Raw genomic sequence first — 19,124 nt, 5'->3', positions numbered from 1 at the left:
GTAGTCACATTTAACCTACTATGACATTGTGATTGACATAGTAGGTTAAATATAAAATAACACGTATAAAGCTTTAAAAAAAGCAAGTTCTATGACGTACATGACAATGTATGTCGTAGTGGATTAATTTTAAATAACACGTATTATGACATAGAACATGGGAGATATTATGATAAATGAAGAGAATTGTCATAAAAATCAAGATACTATAAAAGCTAAACAAAAGTATGTCATTGTAAATTAAATATAATATGACTGCTGGCTGAAAGTATGTCATAGTAGATTGAATATATTATGACAAGTGAGAAAAAGAATGTCATAGTAGGCTACACCTATTATAACATACCTTTTCGCAACGTCATCGAATGCGCAGACCTTCTATGACTACCATAACTACAACGCCGAAACACTTGTCATAGAAGGTCCATTTTACCTATCATAATACGTCTTTTTTATAATAGTGCATGTACCGTACAACTTGTTGAAAACTCCTCAATTTTTCATTCTTTTAGGTGTTGAGAAGTTTAGGTTAGTCAATTTTTTTCTAGTTGTTTAGAATTAGATAAGTTTAAGGTTTTTCTATTAAATTTTTAGATCTATAAAATTATAGTTAAAATTAGGCTTTTAGGAGCATTCTTTTAGTGTTTGTTGATAAATAGGAAATTAGTATTTTTGGAAAATCTTTCAATAAAAATTGATTTATTTTATTTTTTTGCATAAATAGTTTCTTTTTAATTGTTGAAATACCCTTCTCATATTTTTGATTGGTCCTTCTTTCTTAGTTTTTGAAATTGTAGAAAGGCCCTAGGATAATTAAGCCTAGACTTGGTCAAAAGGAAGCACACTAGGATGAGAAGTTAACAGAAAGCATTGGGTCGTTTTGGGCTGAATGTTTAGGTGAAACGGTGCGTTTAACTGAAGCAAAGCGTACTTTTCAGGCGATCATTTGTTTAAATGTCATTTGCAATGACAGACCCATGAGCTAGGGTTTGTGCGAGAATGAACGTGAAAAGAAGAGGAACTATAGTCTCGTGCTCGTGTATTGTTGCCCAAGGAAGAACGTGAAGGGTGAGAGACTATGCTAGAGAGAAACGATATGAGTTTGTTAGGTTTTACGATTTTACGTGCTTTTTGTAGAGTAAATTCTCGACGTTCTTGAACTGTTGATTGAGACTCACGGTGGTGACATCCCCTAAGTATCTCAAAATTATTTTATGGTTACATTCTTCCTTGTAATGTCAATTTCCTTTCAATAAATTTCAATTTTGATGCATTTGTTATGTTCTGTTTTCAATTCTGATTGCAGTTTTCTTTTTGCACTTTCTATTGATTTTATGCTTTGGTATTACATTTTGTTCACTTTTGTTGAGATTTTTTATAGGGGGAGCACTAGTTTAGTTGAACCCACAATCTTAGTGATAATTGTGTTTTTGATGATGACAAGACATAATTAATAATAACATATGTGTGTAGTGTGTTATACATGTCATATGCTTATGTTGACTTTGTTATATTTGTAAAAGCATATATATGAACATTATTGTGTTGATTATAGCATATACCATTGTGATTGATATATGATTCTCTCTATGTATGAATAACATATGTTTTCAAAAATGAAAAACCACAAGCACTTTTGTTGAACCTTAAAGTGTGGCAAAAGAACAGTTTTTAAGTTGATTACATTATGAGTTAAGTGTTTCTACTTAATCGATTACATGCAACTTGTATTCGACTAAGTTTGTCATTGATTTGAAAATTGTTTAGATGCTTGACATAACTGTCACAACTGTCATATTTTTAAATATGTTGACCAAGCATTTATGACAAATTGATTATATTAATTGTGCATTCAATTATTGCATTTGACTGCTATTATTGATAATGACATATTTTACCATGAATCAGTAATGAATTACGAGAAAATGTCAACCCTTCCTTAACTTGTTACCTTGTAAATCCTAGTTTTCTTTTCGTTTGTTAAGTGGTTGCACCTTAAGCTCTAATGATATATTTTGATCACTAATCACCTTGTAAAAACAACAAAAATGAAGAACCAGAATTCTGCTGAAGCTAGCCCGGGTGCCCTTGGTTTATGGGGCTTTGAGCGCCAATGCATCATGACTTTGTGCGCCTGAGCCCCTCTCCTTCTGGGGGCTTGAGTACTGACTTTGCTGACATGGCAGATTTGCCCTATTTAACTCAGAGGCGCGAAGAGCTTGACATCTTTTGACACCCATATGCGTTTTCTCTCATTGGGAGCTCTTGGAAGCGAGCTAGGAGTTGTGGGAACAATCCATCTTCTTCCTTGGGTCTTCTTCGTTCTTCCATTTCCATCATTGTTGTAAGCCCAAGCTCTCTATTAATGGAGAGCTAGTTTCATTGTTGTTGGGGGATTTATGCAGCCACCAAACTCTTATGTATTGCTATTGATTTGAATGTATTTGATGTTCCTTTCATTGATTGCTAGTATTTTGTTCCTTCTCTTAAAGCTTGTTGTGACATTGCTATCCATGGCATGATTTTAGGGTTCGCTTGATGTTGGGAAATATTGTGTTAACCTAGAACTGGAACAAATTACCCAAATGGAATTTTATCTAGGGATAGAACTTGAACTTTTGGTTGTCTTAGGTCTCAAATCTTAAAGTGGATTAACTTGTTAGATTTTCCAAGGAATTGGAGCTTAGTAAGGAAGTCTAGGCTCTCTCTACCAAGGGATTGGGTTTGAGTAAATTACCAGATTGACATTAGTAAGTAAAATAATACCCCAACAATATCAATTCATATAACTTCTATTGTACAAAAGACGTATTATGACAGAAATGGACCTTCTATGACAAGTGTTTTGACGTGAGGTTGCTGTAAAAACCTTGTTATAAAAACCTAGATCTTTATAGTGCATTGGCTTCCAACTCAGGTTGATTGGAAGGACACTAGATGTAGGCTTGGCCGAACCAGTATAAAAACCAATGTTTGATTTCTCTGATCCCTATCTTTGCATATAATCGATTAATTTGTCATTGCATTTGATTAAGCTTACTGTTGCATTACATACAAACTTACTTGCGTTTTAAGAAAATTTCAAAGACATCCTTCTTTGCGAAAAAGATTTTGAAATCTAACGTTTTTACGCATAACCAATTCACCCCCCCCCCCCCCCCCCCCCCCCCCCCCATCTCTTAGTGTGAGGAACTAAGCAATCCTTTTTTAACAACTTTCAAGTACATTTTCTAAGTCTATGTGATATTGAATTCTGTTAGGCAATTATGTTAGGTTCCTCTAGTTGATTTAGTTTAGGTTTGTTTTGAATTGAAATTAAGAATGTCTCTTTGATTGTATTCTGGATAGTGTTTTAGATCATACTTATGCTAATACTTTTTTGTTTTACTCGTTTTGAAATAAAATTTTGAATTTAGGTGTTTTATGTATTGGTTAGATGAATGAGTGTGAATTGCCAAAACAAGTTCTTCAATATGAACCAAAATACTCTAAAGTTAGTTCAAATCTTTACATGATGTCTTCCTGAAGTGCAATTGTGACTTTTTCATCCAAATCTATGTGCATTTGCCAATGATTGTGAGTCTTGTCTATGTTCTTAGCTTAATTCTTTGATTTTTGCATTTGTTGAATGAATGATAGGTTGGGTTTAGATTAGATAATAATCTTATATTTTCTTGAATGTGTTCTTTTAGATCATGTTTTGTTCTTGCTTTATATTTTTGTTTTACAAGTTCTTGCATTAATTGTTTAATCGGGTTAACATTTAGGTTTTGCCTTAGGTTTTGTTTTAAGTTGTTTATTAGGAATTTTTTTTCGTTTCTTTTTCTTTTTTTTTTGTTCCTGCTTCTAATATTAGGATTTAGTTAGGCTTTTCTTTTTCCTTTGTTGTCTTTCTTTTCGTAGAGCTTTAGTTTAGGTTCTTTCTAGGTTACATACTATTCTGTTTTTGTTTTTTTAGGTTGTCCATAGCTTAGGCAATTCTGTTTAGGTATTCTTAGGATCTTTTAGGTTCTGCTTTATGCTTTTCTTCATTTCTTACTGAAGTCACTCATTTCTTAGCTTCATTTCTTTAGCTTCAGATTTAGGTAGAGGTAGTTCTATCATTGATTTTTGCATCTAAATTCAATTCAATTAAGCACTTTTTGCATAGGATGAGTAGTAAGTGAGTTTCAACAGATTTTTAACCCTAGAGAGATTTTAGGCCAGTTTTTGTCTTTCTTGTGTGATTACATGCATTTTTAAACTATCATTCTGATTTTGCGTTGATTCTTGTTGATGTGCTTGCTCTTGATAGATTTTAAATATGATATAGACATTCCTCATTTTCAGCCATAGCCAATTTAGCTTAATCATTTCAGTTTCTTACCATTTCACCCTTATTTGAGGCTTACTTGTTTTCTGGTTTCCATCCATTTCAAGCCTTTAACCCAACCAATAATAAACCCTTAGAGACTTGTGAGAGGTAGGAAGCATCTAGAACTTGGTGAGTGCATGAAAAGAGTGAGGCTAGAGGTGAAAAAGAAAAGAAAAATGTTCTGAGAAATTTGATTTGGTTGAAAAAGAAAAAAATGGGTCTGCAAATGAGAAAAATCAGAAAATAAAGTAAAGGAAATACCTGAAATGAATGTCAAAGAAAGAAAACCAGAGAGAAAGAAAGAAAAATAGGTTTGCGAAAGATTAAAAGTTAGACCTGACACCCAGTTATAGGTTTGCTTCCTTTTTCTTCACACTTCTCGACTTCATTTTAGTTTCCATTCATTTCTATTTTTCATTTTATTCCATTTATATTACAAGAAAAATAAAGACCTAGTGAATTAGATGAACCTTGAGTTGAGCATTGTCATTTAGGGTCTTTTCAAAGTTGAGAATTGAAGTTAGCATGTCATGATTGAGTGAAACAGGACATCCCTAAACACTTAAGTGATTTGAGCGCATACACTACATCTTGTGAGGTTAAGGCTGACTGCTATTTTTCTAAATGTTTTCTTTGTTGATCTTGATTGAATTAAGATCTTTTTCATTTGCTAGAATTGTTGAAGCTTGAGTTTAAATTGAAATTTCTTTTGTGCAGTTCTGATTAGAGGAAATTGCTAGGAATTGTTCAATTTGGCAGGTTTGAATGAGTTATTATAGAATTTAGAAGTTCCTTTGTTTCTGTTTAGTCTTTTCATTTGTAGATTGAGTCTTGCCTTTTTCTTTTCATTTTCACTGTTATTTGGGATTAAAAATTTGATAATAAATGAACCCTTTTTGACTTAAGAACTTGCTTGTTCTCTTGTTCTTAGCTTATTTTGGTTAATAAGAGAGTTGAGGTTATACTTGATGATTTTATCACTAAATTCCCTTGATTTTGTAGGAAACTGGGATGAATTGGAAGAGGAGTTAAATGTCAAGAAGTTGGAACTCAAAAATGATAGAAATAGCACTAGAAGAGAAGGTTGCTGAAGGTGCCTTCCTCTAGGGCCCTCAACATAGGAGTCTCGCATTCACGCCTGAGCGTCCTTTCAAGGACGCTAAGCGTCAGTCTTCATGTAAGGTTTCACGCCTGGGCGTCCTTCCTGGGGCGCTGAGCGTCACTCCTCTCGCAAGCTCGCTTGGGCGCCTTAAGTTGGGGCACTGAGTAATGTCAACATTGGCCCATGATCCAATTCAACTGTATATAAGGACTTGGAGGAAGAAGTGGATGCAGAAGCTCTCCTCTTCGGTTTTAGGGTTTATTTTTCATTCTCATTCCATTGTTCATCTAGTTTCTCCATGACAAGGGGAACTAAATTCAATTTCTTGTTGGGGGATGATGTAACCTTGTGAACTCTCATGTATTTGAATTGGTTTTAATTGATATTTGCTTCTTTCATTAATTGTTAGGGTTATTCTTCTTTGCTCTATGATTGTTATGTTTAACTTATTCATGACATGATTATTGGTTTTCGTGATATAGACACATATGGGGAAACCTAGATTTGGAGAATTTCTCCCAAAAGCAGTATTACTCAGGGATTGGGATATGAGTTTTGGTTATCTTAAGCTTCTAATCGTAATGAAGAATTAATTATTAGGGATACAAGACATTGTGATCTAGTAATTAAGGATAGAATTTCTTCACCTAGACATTGGGTTTTAAGTAATTTAGAAAGTGATATTAACATTAATAAAGAAGATGAATTCATATATGCATGAGTAAACTAGGTGAAATGTAAACCCCAACAACATATTCATCTCATATTTTCAATATCATCCACTTATCTGTGTTTTTCTTCAATTGATCAAAAGTGCATTCATATTTACTTTCTTGTTTTTGCATTCAAAACCCTAAATTGTTCTTCAAAGTCTTAATTAGTTAAGTAATTACATGACTGTTTATTGTCGTGAGTCTCTTTGGGAAACTATACTTGGTCTTACCAATTATTATTACTTGATACAATTCGGCACACTTATCGAGGTCTTAACAAGTTTTTGGCGCTGTTGCTGGAGACTCGTGGTTTAAACTATACTTTTGTGTGATTCTTAAGCGATTAGGCTTTATCTTTAATTTTATCTTTAATTTTTGTTTATCCTTAATTTTATCTTTTTTATCTATTAGTGCTAATTGCGTGCTCTAGTGTTTTGTTCTCTAGTGTATCCAGGGTACAATTCAGACTAGAAGTAGGAAAGTTTTTGAACCTCTTCTTACAGGTCTGGACAATAGTAGAAGAAAAAGGAGAAACAAGACATCTAGAGAACTTTTCGCTTCTCCTAAGACTCTTTTACAACCATCACCTCAAATATCTGACCAGGAAACAGAAGATATGGCTAAAGAGCAAAATGGTAGACGTACTCTAGCAGATTATGCAACAGTCATTGGCCCTCATCATTTTAATAGCAATGCAAGGCTGAAGGTTAATGCTACAAATATGAAGATGAAGTCTGCTTTAATTCAATTGGTGAAGAGCAACCAATTCAATGGATTATCACATGAAAATCCATATGAGCATCTGACCACATTCAATGAGATATGCAATACTGTGAAGATCAATGGCGTGCCAGATGAAGCTATTAGATTGAGCTTATTTCTTTTCTCTTTGGGAGGCAATGCTATGATGTGGTTGAACTCTTTTCCAGAGAATAGTTTTACTGAGTGGGAAGCAATGGTTGCAAAGTTTCTGAACAAATATTTCCCACAATCAAAGGTCAACAAAGGGAAGCAGGAAATTTCTTCTTTTAGGCAGGGCATGGATGAAACATTAGGTCAAGCGTGTGACCGATTTAAAGGCTTGTTGAAAAATACGCTCACACATGGCTTTGATGATCCTACAGTAGTCATTCTATTCCTTGGAGGTCTAAGCTCGCAGACTAAATTGATGTTGGATGCCTCAATTAGAGGTAATATCAAGTGCAAGACTCTAGAGGAAGCTTATGAGTTGATTGAAAATATGGCTACCAATGATAATGAGATGCACAGTGAAATAACTCAACTTCAACAAAAAGGAGTTCTACAATTACAATCTCAAGATGCTCTGTTGGCACAAAATAAGATTATGACTCAACAACTAGAGGCTTTGATGAAGAAAATCTCTTAATTGCCAAAGGAGTTGCAGAATGTTTCTCAAGTTCAACAACAACTTTGTGAGTTGTGTGGTGGAGATCATATTAATTGTCAATGTGCTATGCCGGAAGTTACCCAAGAGGAAGTCAATTTTATGGTTCAAGGTAATCAGTTTCGTCTAGGTAATTAAAATCAAGGATGGAAACCTCACCCAAGTATGGGTCAAGGGCAAGCTGGGGAATTCAATAGACCACAACAACAACCTTGCTTATTTGACAAAATGGCAAAACTAGATGATACACTTCAACAACTTATGCAAGTATCTAACGCCAATCATAAAAGCATTGAAGTTACAATTAGGAGGTTGGAGCCACAAGTTGGTCAACTAGTTAAGAGGATGGGAGATTTTGGGGTTAATACTGATGTTACCCATAGGGAGGAGTGTAAAGTTGTTATCACTAGAAGTGGCAAGGTGTTAGATGAGAGAAAAGAAAAAGAGAGGTTGAGTGAAAAAGAAGAAAGTGAGAGAAAACTAAAGGAGAAAGACGAGGGGAGAGAAAAAGAAGAAGAGGACGAGAAGAAAAAGAAAAATATATTTGAAAAACCCTTTCCCTATCCAAAGAATTATTCTAGGAAGGAGAAAGAAAAATAGTTTGAGCGTTTTATGGAAATTTTCAAGAAATTGGAGATTAACATACCCTTCTCTGAGGCACTGCAGCAAATGCCTTCATATGCTAAATTTTTGAAGGAACTTCTCACAAAAAAGAGGAAATACATTGAAGAAGAAACTATTGAAGTGCAAGGGAATTGTAGTGCTATCATACAGAAACTCTTACCTTCTAAGTTTAAGGATCCAGGAAGCTTCACCATTCCATGTACTATAGGGAAGTTAGTTGTTGGAAGAGCTTTGATTGATTTGGGAGCCAATATCAATCTAATGCCGCTCTCTATGTTTAAAAAAATTGAAGGTTTGGAACTCTAGCCTACTCGGATGACTCTCCAACTAGCGGATAGATCTCTTAAATATCCTTATGGCGTGGTTGAAGATGTGCTTGTTAAAGTGGACAAATTCTTGTTTCCAGTGGATTTTATCATCATGAAGATGGAAGAGGATATTGATGTGCTTCTTATTCTTGGGAGACCCTTTATGAAGACGAGTCGAGTTTTAATTGATGTGGAAAATGGCAAACTCAAGGTGAGAGTACAAGATGAAGAAGTGAATTTTGATGTGTTTTGAAGCTATGTCTCATCCAAAAGATGATAAAGAGTGTTTTCATCTTGATGCACTAGATGAAGTATGTATGATTCAAGAGAAGATGGTACGTTGTTCTTCTCCTTTGGAGAAAACGCTTATTGATGCATCTGAAGATTTGAATGAGGAAGAAGAGGAATTGATTGATGAGTTCTTGACTGACTTAGATTCATTGAAAGAAGTCCCTTTTCATGAGGCGAAAATTGAAGAGATTAATACCCAGGAAAAAGTCAAGGAAAATAAACCGGGATTGAAGATGTTACCTCCACATTTAAAGTATATTTTCTTATAAGAAGGTGGGAATAAGCCGGTCATCATCAGTAATTCTTTATCCTCCAAAGAAGAAGAAGAGTTGGTGGAAGTATTAAAAGCCAACAAAGGAGATATTGGATGGTCAATCTCGGATCTTAAAGGCATAAGCCCAACTTATTGCACGCACAAAATATTCATGAAAGATGAGTATAAACCAGTTGCCCAACCACAAAGAAGACTAAATCCTGTGATGAAAGAGGAGGTTAGAGAAGAAGTTCTAAAGCTTCTGGAGGCTGGTACTATATACCCTATTTCTTATAGTGCATGGGTAAGCCCAATACAGGTGGTGCCAAAGAAAGGTGGGATGATAGTTATATACAATAAAAAGAATGGGCTCATACCTACTAAGACAGTTACTAGATGGAGGATGTGTATTGATTATAGAAAGTTGAATAAAGCTACAAGGAAGGATCACTTTCCTCTTCCTTTCACGGATCAAATGTTGGAGAGATTGGTTGGACAAGCTTTTTATTGCTTTCTGGATGGTTACTTAGGATACAATCAAATTGTGGTAGATCCAAAAGACTAGGAACAAACAGCTTTTACATGTCCGTTTGGTATTTTTGCTTATAAAAAAATGTCATTTGCATTGTGTAATGCTTCAGCCACATTTCAAAGATGTATGCAGGCAATCTTTCACTACAAGAAATATTAGAATTACATACGGAACATTATATACGGATTTAAATCTGTATATAAGTAAGCTATTATATACGGAAGTTATATACAGATATCAGAAAAGGATTTATGTACGGATATTATATACGGATATTTATATACGGAACAGTCCGTATATAAAGTCCGTATATAAAGTTGGCGCGAGGTGGCGGGAAAATTACCCAAGGTTATATCTATATATAACCCATATTATCTGTATGTACTTGGAACCAATGTTTTAAGTGCGGATATTATATACGGATGTGAGAAATAATTATTTAAAAAAAATGTTTTTCTGATTAATTGGATGCCGTATCACTCTCATTCTCTGATTTTTTTCCCTCTTTGTCGAACCCTAGAACTCTCTTTTCTCTGTCGAACTGTCTTCGCTGTCGAACCCTCTTCTCCGTCCAGCCATCTTCATCAATCTATCATCAACCACTGTCAGCTCTCCTCTCCAACCTTCAGTCAGGTCTCATCTTGAACCTGCAATCACCTCTCCTCTCGAACCTCTCTTCTTTGCAACTGTGGGTCGAGTTCTCCGATCGCGAGCCCTGTTAATGACTATGTCAAACCTCTGTTCTCTGCAGCTGTCGGTTGACTCCACCTCTCTTCTATCGAACTTTATCATGCCGTAAATCATTCTTCTCTGGAGCCCTAAATCATTCTTCTGTCGAGCCCTAAATCTGGTAAGTGATTATTCTCTTCCTTTATTTTTCTTATAATTTGTAATGCCTACAAATCTTTAAAATTGAACCCTAATCTGTGTTAATTTTATTTTAATTGGCCCATTTTTGGTTCGTCTCGCAAGACGTAATTCGATTTTTACGAGGCATCAATTGAGGGTGTTGTGTTGCGGTTTAAGCTGAGACATAGAACTTGGTGCTACGAAGGCCGAAGGAAGCAGAAAAAGGTGTTTTTAATTTCCTCTCTTGATCGGGTTGGTATGCAATGTACTTCGGTATATGTATATATATATATATATGTATATAATGTTAATTTTTGAGTATTGTTGATTGTATTAAGTATGTAAAGTCGTGAATGTTATGATATATGTTAGTGTAATGCATGAACATGAATGTATTGGTATTCTGCATTGCTAGAGTTGGATGCCTTGTGTTATAGCCTTTTTGAATCTTAAGCTGGTGTAATATGTTGTTTTTATTTGGTTTAGAATTTTCGGGTGTAAAGTCAAAGAAGTCCTCTACTACAGAGGACTCTAGCTTGCTTCCTTCCGATCTTCCTTCATTTGTTCCTTCATTATAAGGAACTTTTTCTTCTAGAGTAGTGGTAACAAATTAAGTATGATCTCAAGAGGTGTCCTGTTATGGATATTGTTGTTGTTGTTGAGGTATTGGTGTTGGATTTGACTAAGATTTGTTATGGTGGTGTTAGTTGCTATGGTTGTGGTTGCTCTTCAACCACTATAACTACACTAGTTTCCCCCATTTGAAAGGGTCTGTCACCAGGCCAAGCCATTAGGTTGAGAACATGAAACTTTGAAAATCTCCTCAGTTATGACATCTGCTATGTCCATCAAGTATCCTCTTTTGATGTAGTATATGAATTGGGCTTTAGCAATGGTGAAGCTAGGTACATGGGAGGTAGGGGTCACATTAGAAATCAGAAAGGTGACCCATATTTGTGATTGTTTTCATTCTTTTCCTTTGCAAGTCATTGAGGTTGTGCAGACCTCCCTAGCTTAGTGTCACTCCTCTTATGAAATCCTTAAACAGTTCCCCTTCGTCATTGGATTTATTTCTAGTGAGCTACAAGAACCCTTGATATTTTTTGAATATGCATTTCTCAATTTTGTCCAACTGAAGTAAATTAATTGAACTTTTAAATTCATTCAGCACCTCATTACTCCCAATCAAAAAACTAAGTTAAATGAAAGGCTTAGACATCTCTTCCTGTCTGTGTAAGTAGTTTGATGTTTCAGCCATGCCAGAATTGGGTTAACATATTTCAGTTACCATTTAAGTATACCAAAACATAAAACTCTAGCTAGTGGCTCTAATTAAATGACACAACTTACATTGCCCCTCATAATGCACAATGCCCTTGTATTAAAATTTATCGTTAGTTTTTAAATATAGTGGCAAGGCTGCAAAAAAGAATCTGGTGACACCTCTAACAGTACAAGTACAACTAACAATGGAAATTCAAAATCAAATGCAGACAGTTTAGATGCATTGAGAAAGGATCCTGAAGCTGTCAGGTCATTCCAGAACCATATTCAAAACACAAATTCTGCCACGCTAGCTTCTTTGAATGTTGGACAATTCAAAGATGTGTCCCCAGATATGATCAAAACCACCTCTGATGTAATTAGTAAGATGTCATCAGATGTCACCTCTGGTTGACATGGCTTCTTCATTTGAAGTGGACAACCAATTTTTAAGAGGAGGTCCCCCTGATTCTTTTAACCCAAGATCAATGCCTCCCAATGTGACACCTGACATGTTTAAAGTAGCAAGTGATATGATAAGTAAAATGTATATTGATAAGAGTAAATGCATATTGTTGCAGTGACTGCAAAATTGTTTGTCCACTTGATTAGTATGCCAGAATCAATTGATGTCTGCTTCACAAGAAATGAAAAACTTGTCAATTTCCAAATTCAAAACGATAGAATTTATAAACACACCTTAATGCCTATTATTTGGAAATTATAAAAAACTAATCAATCAATTTGTGGAAATTAGTTTAAGGTAGATTCAGATGTTAAAACGTTTTTAACTTCTACATCTGACTTTTACTGCATGACATCACTAAAATGATAGCATTCTGTTTTTCAAGAGTTGAAATATTACTTGTACTTTTAATGTTTTTTCATTTCACAAGTTAAGGGGGCTAAAATCCATTGGTTTGGAGAAGTTTGTTGCTTGTTAATATAATAAAAGAACTCCATTGGTACAGTTTTTGATTGGGTTATACATTTTAGTATTAAATAAAAAAAACCAGGGTAGGTTATTACTTCTATAAGTTTTGCCACATGTACCTGTTTGTATGTTGAATTGGAGACTGATGCAAGCTTATTGAAATTGGAAGTAATTTAACATGTTATTTATACTAATTGTTGTTTTGTTTTTCAAACAAGAGTACATAATATCAACTACAAAACCTAGACCCTGCTGTTACACATTTTTACTATATTAAATGAAAGTGTTTCATTTACTCTCGGAAACTATTGCCAAAACTTCCTTTTACTTCATACACAATAGACATGTATATATATATATATATATATATATATATATATATATATATAGACACACAAACACCTGGAACATTTTTTTTTATAAGATGCAAATTTAATGAATCTAACAGTTGAATTTCATGATATTTATACCAGTGATTATTTATTTTAAATTTTACATAATTTACATATTTATAAATGTATTAGTTAATAAAAAAATTTAAAGACTTTTAAATATTATATTAAGTAATGTGACTATTTTCTAAATATTGAAATTATAGTTTTATAAAGTTATATATATACATACGAGTGAGATAGAATCCTAAATGTCAAAATTGAATCTTAAAGTTTTCATCAAAGTCTCCTTTCTAGGAATATGCAGTGTGAAAACCACACTTTGGAGGGCAAAGTAAGCAAATTAGAACCTTGGATCTTAGAGCCAAAATCAAAATGACTATTCACGTTGATTTACATGGGTAAACAGTAGAATCACATTAATTTCCTCTACACATGAAAGGGACAAGTACTATGTTTTCTTTGTTAGTAATTAATGGAAAATATGCTTCCGTATCTTCTCAGATTTTGGTCCAATTGCTTTTTCATAACTCATGCCTTTTGGTAATTTGCTTTGGCTATTCATTATTTACCCCAATCAATTATAGATACAGAATTTGTCTCATTCTCTTGTCCCAAACATTAGCGGGTGAACCATCATAGAAATGATTTAACTTCAGAAACTTAATTTATAACTTTGGAGATTAAGTGATAGGACTGAAATCAAATTACAGATCACATCCAAGGATAAGGTAACATCTTTCTTGGTCTTGTAGCCCCAGAATTCCCTTTTATTAGTACTCTACTCTGCTTTCTTCCATTTGGCTTGTGAAGACTCATTGAGACTTAGCAACCAAGAATAACACGCTAAAACAGCCAAGTAGATATTACCAATTGCTAAACTCTGAATTAATGGAAAAAGCTAGACAGTGATTTGTTTTTATCTAAGTATTTTATGTTGGTATAATGAGTTTCAAGAAGAGACAAACTCCATGCCATGTAATTGGTATAAAACAGATGAAAAATTCTAGACCAAAACTCGTCAGCATAAGAGACCAACAAGGAATAAAGAACCAATCTTATTGGCATGCTTACAAGGAATAGTTCAGCAAATATTTACAAAAGAAAATGAATAGAAATATTTATTGATAAGGATAGGCTGGTGACATATTTATTTTGTTGAAGACGTCAAATTTAACACTACAGAACATGAGAGGAGACAAATCCCGTCTAAACCTGGTGGTCATAGGTCTGGTCATAGTCTCTTAAGTGAAAAAGAAATAGCTTGTGCGGAGCCTACAAAGGCATAGAAGTCAAGTTCTTTTTTACCAAACAAGTGACTTGGTAAATAACAAAGGCTTGTTTCATGCTATGTAACATCACTATTATAATATTCATGGCATGGTGGACTTCAAGTCTTCCACTCAATACAGATGGAGGGAACTTTTTTTCGTCACATTTCTCATTTTTCTCTTTAATCATGGAACAATATTTTCCACCAATGATGAATATCATTGAAGTGTAGAAGTGAAACCACAGATCTTGAAATTGTTTCCTTCCTCAAACAGTTGGTTTTGCAATACAGAATTTCTCCATATCAAGATAGTTTGTTTCTGGATTTACTGGGAGGTTAAGATTGGTAGAGTGAACACGAATATAGGTAATGCTATTGCATCATATTGCGCCAAATACACTACCCTTTTTCACCTCTTCATTTTCCCACCAGTTAATTATCAGAAATTTGAGAAGACAGACAAATCACACCAAGTTGATGTGACCATACATAATTAGAGCTCAAAGAACAAGAGAGGACTTGCATAACAGATTATCTGGTGGTCTCCAGCACCAGCTTTTTTCATTGCTCAGTCACTTGGTGGTTCTTGATTTGAGCTACAATCATCTGTCTGGTGAATTGCCATCTTTTGTCGGTGATAACAGTGGCAAAAATAGCAGTGGTGCTGCTATCCAGGAGCTGGATTTGTCCAGCAACTTTTTCAATGGGACACTTCCAAATTCTTTGCTCGAGAACTTGGCAGCTGCTGCAGCTGGAGGAAGTTTGGTGTCTTTGAATGTTAGTAATAACAGCTTCATAGGTCATATTCATACTAAATTTGATAGGAAGTGTTATGTTCTATTTAATTTATCCTTCACTAATAATTTATTTCAAAAGTCATATATATGTTGATTAATAGTGTTGGTGAATATGCATTAGGGATAAGTTGTATTATAGTGTATATACTGTAAGGTATGATTGAGGATGAGCATAGAGAGGTGAATAATTGAGGTGAATTAATTTGACGTGCCAATTTAGGGTCTTGAGCAACCCACATCTAACAGGGTATTTATTTAGCTCTTCTTAAACCATTATATACGGATTTATCCGTATATAATTTCCGTATATAAATTATATACGGATTTATCTGTATATAATTTTCGTATATAAATTATATACGATTTATCCGCATATAACTTATGTACGGATAAATCCGTATATAATATCCGTATATAATTTATATACGGAAAAATCCGTATATAATTTCCGTATATAACTTATATACGGATAAATCCGTATATAAACCTAGCTACGATGGTATTATATATGGATTTTTGCCCGTATGTAATCCGTATATAAACACGTATTATATACGGATTTTGGGTCTTATATACGAATTTTTGCTGTATGTAATACACTTTTTTCTTGTAGTGTTTGCAGATATGATAGATGATTTTTTAGTATTTGGTGATTCCTTTCAAGTTTGTTTATTTAATCTGGATATTGTGCTTAAAAGATGCATATAGACAAACCTTGTTCTTAACTGGGAAAAGTGTCATTTTATGGTGACTGAAGGTATTATTTTGGGTCACAAAGTTTCTTCCAAGGGAATTGAAGTTGACAGAGCAAAAGTGGAAGTCATTGAGAAACTTCAACCACCTACAAAAGTGAAAGGAATTAGGAGTTTTTTGGGACATGTTGGGTTTTATAGAAGATTCATTAAAGACTTTTCCAAGATTGCCAAACCTTTAAGCAATCTCCTTGTCAAAGATGTGCCTTTTGTGATGAATGATGAATGCATGAAGGCTTTTGACATTCTGAAGAAGAAGTTGGTTTCTACGCCTGTGATTGTAGCTCCAAATTGGAATAAAGACTTTGAGTTAATGTGTGATGCTAGTGATTATGCTATAGGTGTTGTGTTGGGTCAAAGAAGAGAGAAAGTTTTTCCCACTATCAATTATGCAAGCAAAGTTTTGAATGAAGCCGAGTTGAATTATGCTACTACAGAAAAGGAATTCCTTGCTATAGTATATGCCTTGGAGAAATTTATACCTTAAATTATCTTATTGGGTCTAAGGTGATCATATACACGGATCATGTAGCTATAAATTATTTGCTAACCAAGCCAGATTATAACGTTGATTGTTTAAAAGAAGTTTAAGGAGATTTATAGAGTGAAATTTTGCACTTCGACAACATATTTTTACCGTTTTTGGCGGATATTCGTCATCGATAAATTTAGTTTTTTAGAGAATTACCTATAGAATGTTGTAGTTGATTTTGTTATAACAAGAGATAGAGTGAAAAGAGCTTGGTCCCACATATCGTATCTTAGGTTCTCTTATACAGTATATTTATTTACACGCTTGCATGCGGTAAAATTGTTTTATTCATTTCTATGGCACTAAGAAAATCTTTTTGTGTAGTATCAGAACATTTCATAGTGTGTGTATATAGACCATGTTTAATCAGTTCAACATACCTCCTACAATAAAAAGACTAAAATCTTTCAACCTAACCATGCAATTTTAAGAACATTCATAGCCCACAATCTTATAACATATTATATGATATATCATAACAATGCCTAGATTTCAAATATGTAATTATACAATAATATATGACTTGGTAGGTGAAAATTATTCTTATAGTTCTTAAGGATTTTATTCATAAAAAAAAACCATGTATAATATAGCCAAAAAAGCTGTAATTAGTTATCCCTGATTCATGAATAACTTATCATGAATTGACATCTGAATCAAAAATCCATTAATAGATTCGTAAGAATGTTATCGAAATAATCTGTATAAATTATTCACACAGGTTAACTTGCGTATATTCAGAATAATTCATGAGAAAGTTATTCACATATCAACAAGTATTGGTAATTGTTGATGCCACCAATTTTAGGCTGAATCTTTCTTTGTCAACATTATTCAATATTACCGGCAATTTTTTACTTTTGCACTCATGAATGTTTCTTGTTTTACCTACAAAATGTTGTCGTTGATTTTTTTTATTACAAGAGATAAGAAAAAATATATTTTAAAATTATTTTTTTTTACCATAATGTACGTCATTTTTTCTTTATTCATTATTTATTTGTTATTTTACTGACATACTTTAAATTAAATAAAGAATGAGATGTATACCGTGTTAAAATAATATCAAATATTAACATATAATTATTTAAAAATAATGTGTAAGGAACTTGGTCTCACCTATCATATGTAGGATCTATTATAAGGTATCAATTACAAAAGATAAGAAATAATGATATACATATGGGTAATAATATGTTAAACAAATTTTTTTAACAATATTTTAACACAATACATACCTCATTTTTTTCATTAGATCTAAAATACATCAGTATAATAATAAATAAATAATAAACAAGTGAAAAAATGATAATATATTGTATCAAAATATTCTAAAAGATTTGTGTCAAAATATATTTTTTCATACAATATATAACACAAGGGACATCTATACGTGGAGTCACTTGAAATATTATTTCCTCACTTTTTCTTAGATTCTCTTATACAAGCGATAAAATGCTTGAAGTCATTTGTATGGCACTAAGAGCATCTATTTTTTCTTCAGTATCAGAACATTCCGTATCCTTAACAATCATAAGTAGAGCCACTATGAATGCGTAGTCCACGTTGGGATAGACCGAAACTTTGAAGCCACCATTATTCTCCACCTATATTACAGAGAGAAACATGCATATATTATTAGACTAATATATTCAAATTTTACTAATTATGAAAAACATGCATCAAAATAAGTATAGTCATATACTTGAGCTACAATGGTAGGAGATTCCCCTGCATAAACACTGCACGACCGTTTACTTCCATAAATGATCACTCTAAAGTCACTTTTCTCTTCGTCTCGGTTGTTTGCAAGGAACACGTTTAGTTTAGTAATTCCAGACGGAATCGTTGACGATTTCTTCATTTTCTTCACCCGAAATAGAAATTTAGATGAATCACTGCTTTCACCCTTGAAAACTTTGCATTCTTCTGAAGACTAATTAGATATAATAAGTTGTGAATATTTAAATAAGTCAGAATATTCATCAATCAATGAAACGGTAAAAAAGAAGACAGAAATTAAGAATAAACCTTAATTTTAGCAAAAAGAATTATAAACGGGTACTTAACACTTGGTGCTATAGCAAAATACGTCATCTAACAGTTAGTTTAGTCATGGGGGCAAGAATAAAAAAGTAATTAAGTTGAGAATGAGGAACCAAACCTTATTGTAGAAAGTGACGATGGGGTTGTTTGAATCATCATATAAGACACGACGGTCGTGAAGTGAGAAATAGGTATCATTAATATAGAAGAGACGATCATCCTTCTCACTGTAAGCGACTCCTTTCTCAGTATTAATTTGTATACTGACAGGGTGAGGAACACAATATGAAGGATTGATAACTGAGACTTTGTTTTCCATTGGAGACTTATGGAACCAAATTGTTTTCTTCAAGTATGTGTTGTATATCCTAATATATAGAGCACCACACAATTGAACTTTACCATTATGTCAGTATAGTGTACACATATGTATATGGTATCTGTCATATACACGCGTTTTATATATATATATATATATATATATATATATATATATATATATATATACACGACCAAGTCAAGATTTTGACAGCATTGATGAATAAAAGCGGTCACAAATAAGACGCAACAATCAAATATGCATTACCACAATTAAGTGCATTTGGAGAGAACAGAATAAATGGTTCACCAAAATTAAAGTTTAATATGTGCATTTTAACAAATGAAAGATATATTTTATCACCTGTTTAATCAGATATTTAAAA

The 19,124-nt window shown here is 33.4% G+C and overlaps 1 protein-coding gene across 1 annotated transcript; it reads right to left on the bottom strand.

Moving 5' to 3' along the window:
* Positions 1 to 17,680: 17,680 nt before the first annotated feature.
* On the bottom strand, positions 17,681 to 18,814 carry LOC108328712 (protein LURP-one-related 15). The gene is made up of 3 exons (XM_017562609.2): positions 18,539 to 18,814; positions 18,080 to 18,310; positions 17,681 to 17,981 (listed from the first exon to the last, which is right to left on the bottom strand). The coding sequence occupies exons 1-3, from the start codon at positions 18,737 to 18,739 to the stop codon at positions 17,814 to 17,816; spliced, it is 600 nt and encodes a 199-aa protein (XP_017418098.1). The 5' UTR covers positions 18,740 to 18,814; the 3' UTR covers positions 17,681 to 17,813.
* Positions 18,815 to 19,124: the final 310 nt, after the last annotated feature.

The sequence above is a fragment of the Vigna angularis genome, chromosome 2 (genome assembly GCF_016808095.1).
Source record: "Vigna angularis cultivar LongXiaoDou No.4 chromosome 2, ASM1680809v1, whole genome shotgun sequence".
Lineage (NCBI taxonomy): Eukaryota > Viridiplantae > Streptophyta > Magnoliopsida > Fabales > Fabaceae > Vigna > Vigna angularis.
Note: the sequence above shows the minus strand (reverse complement) of the source record. Positions and strands in the feature narration are given on the sequence as shown.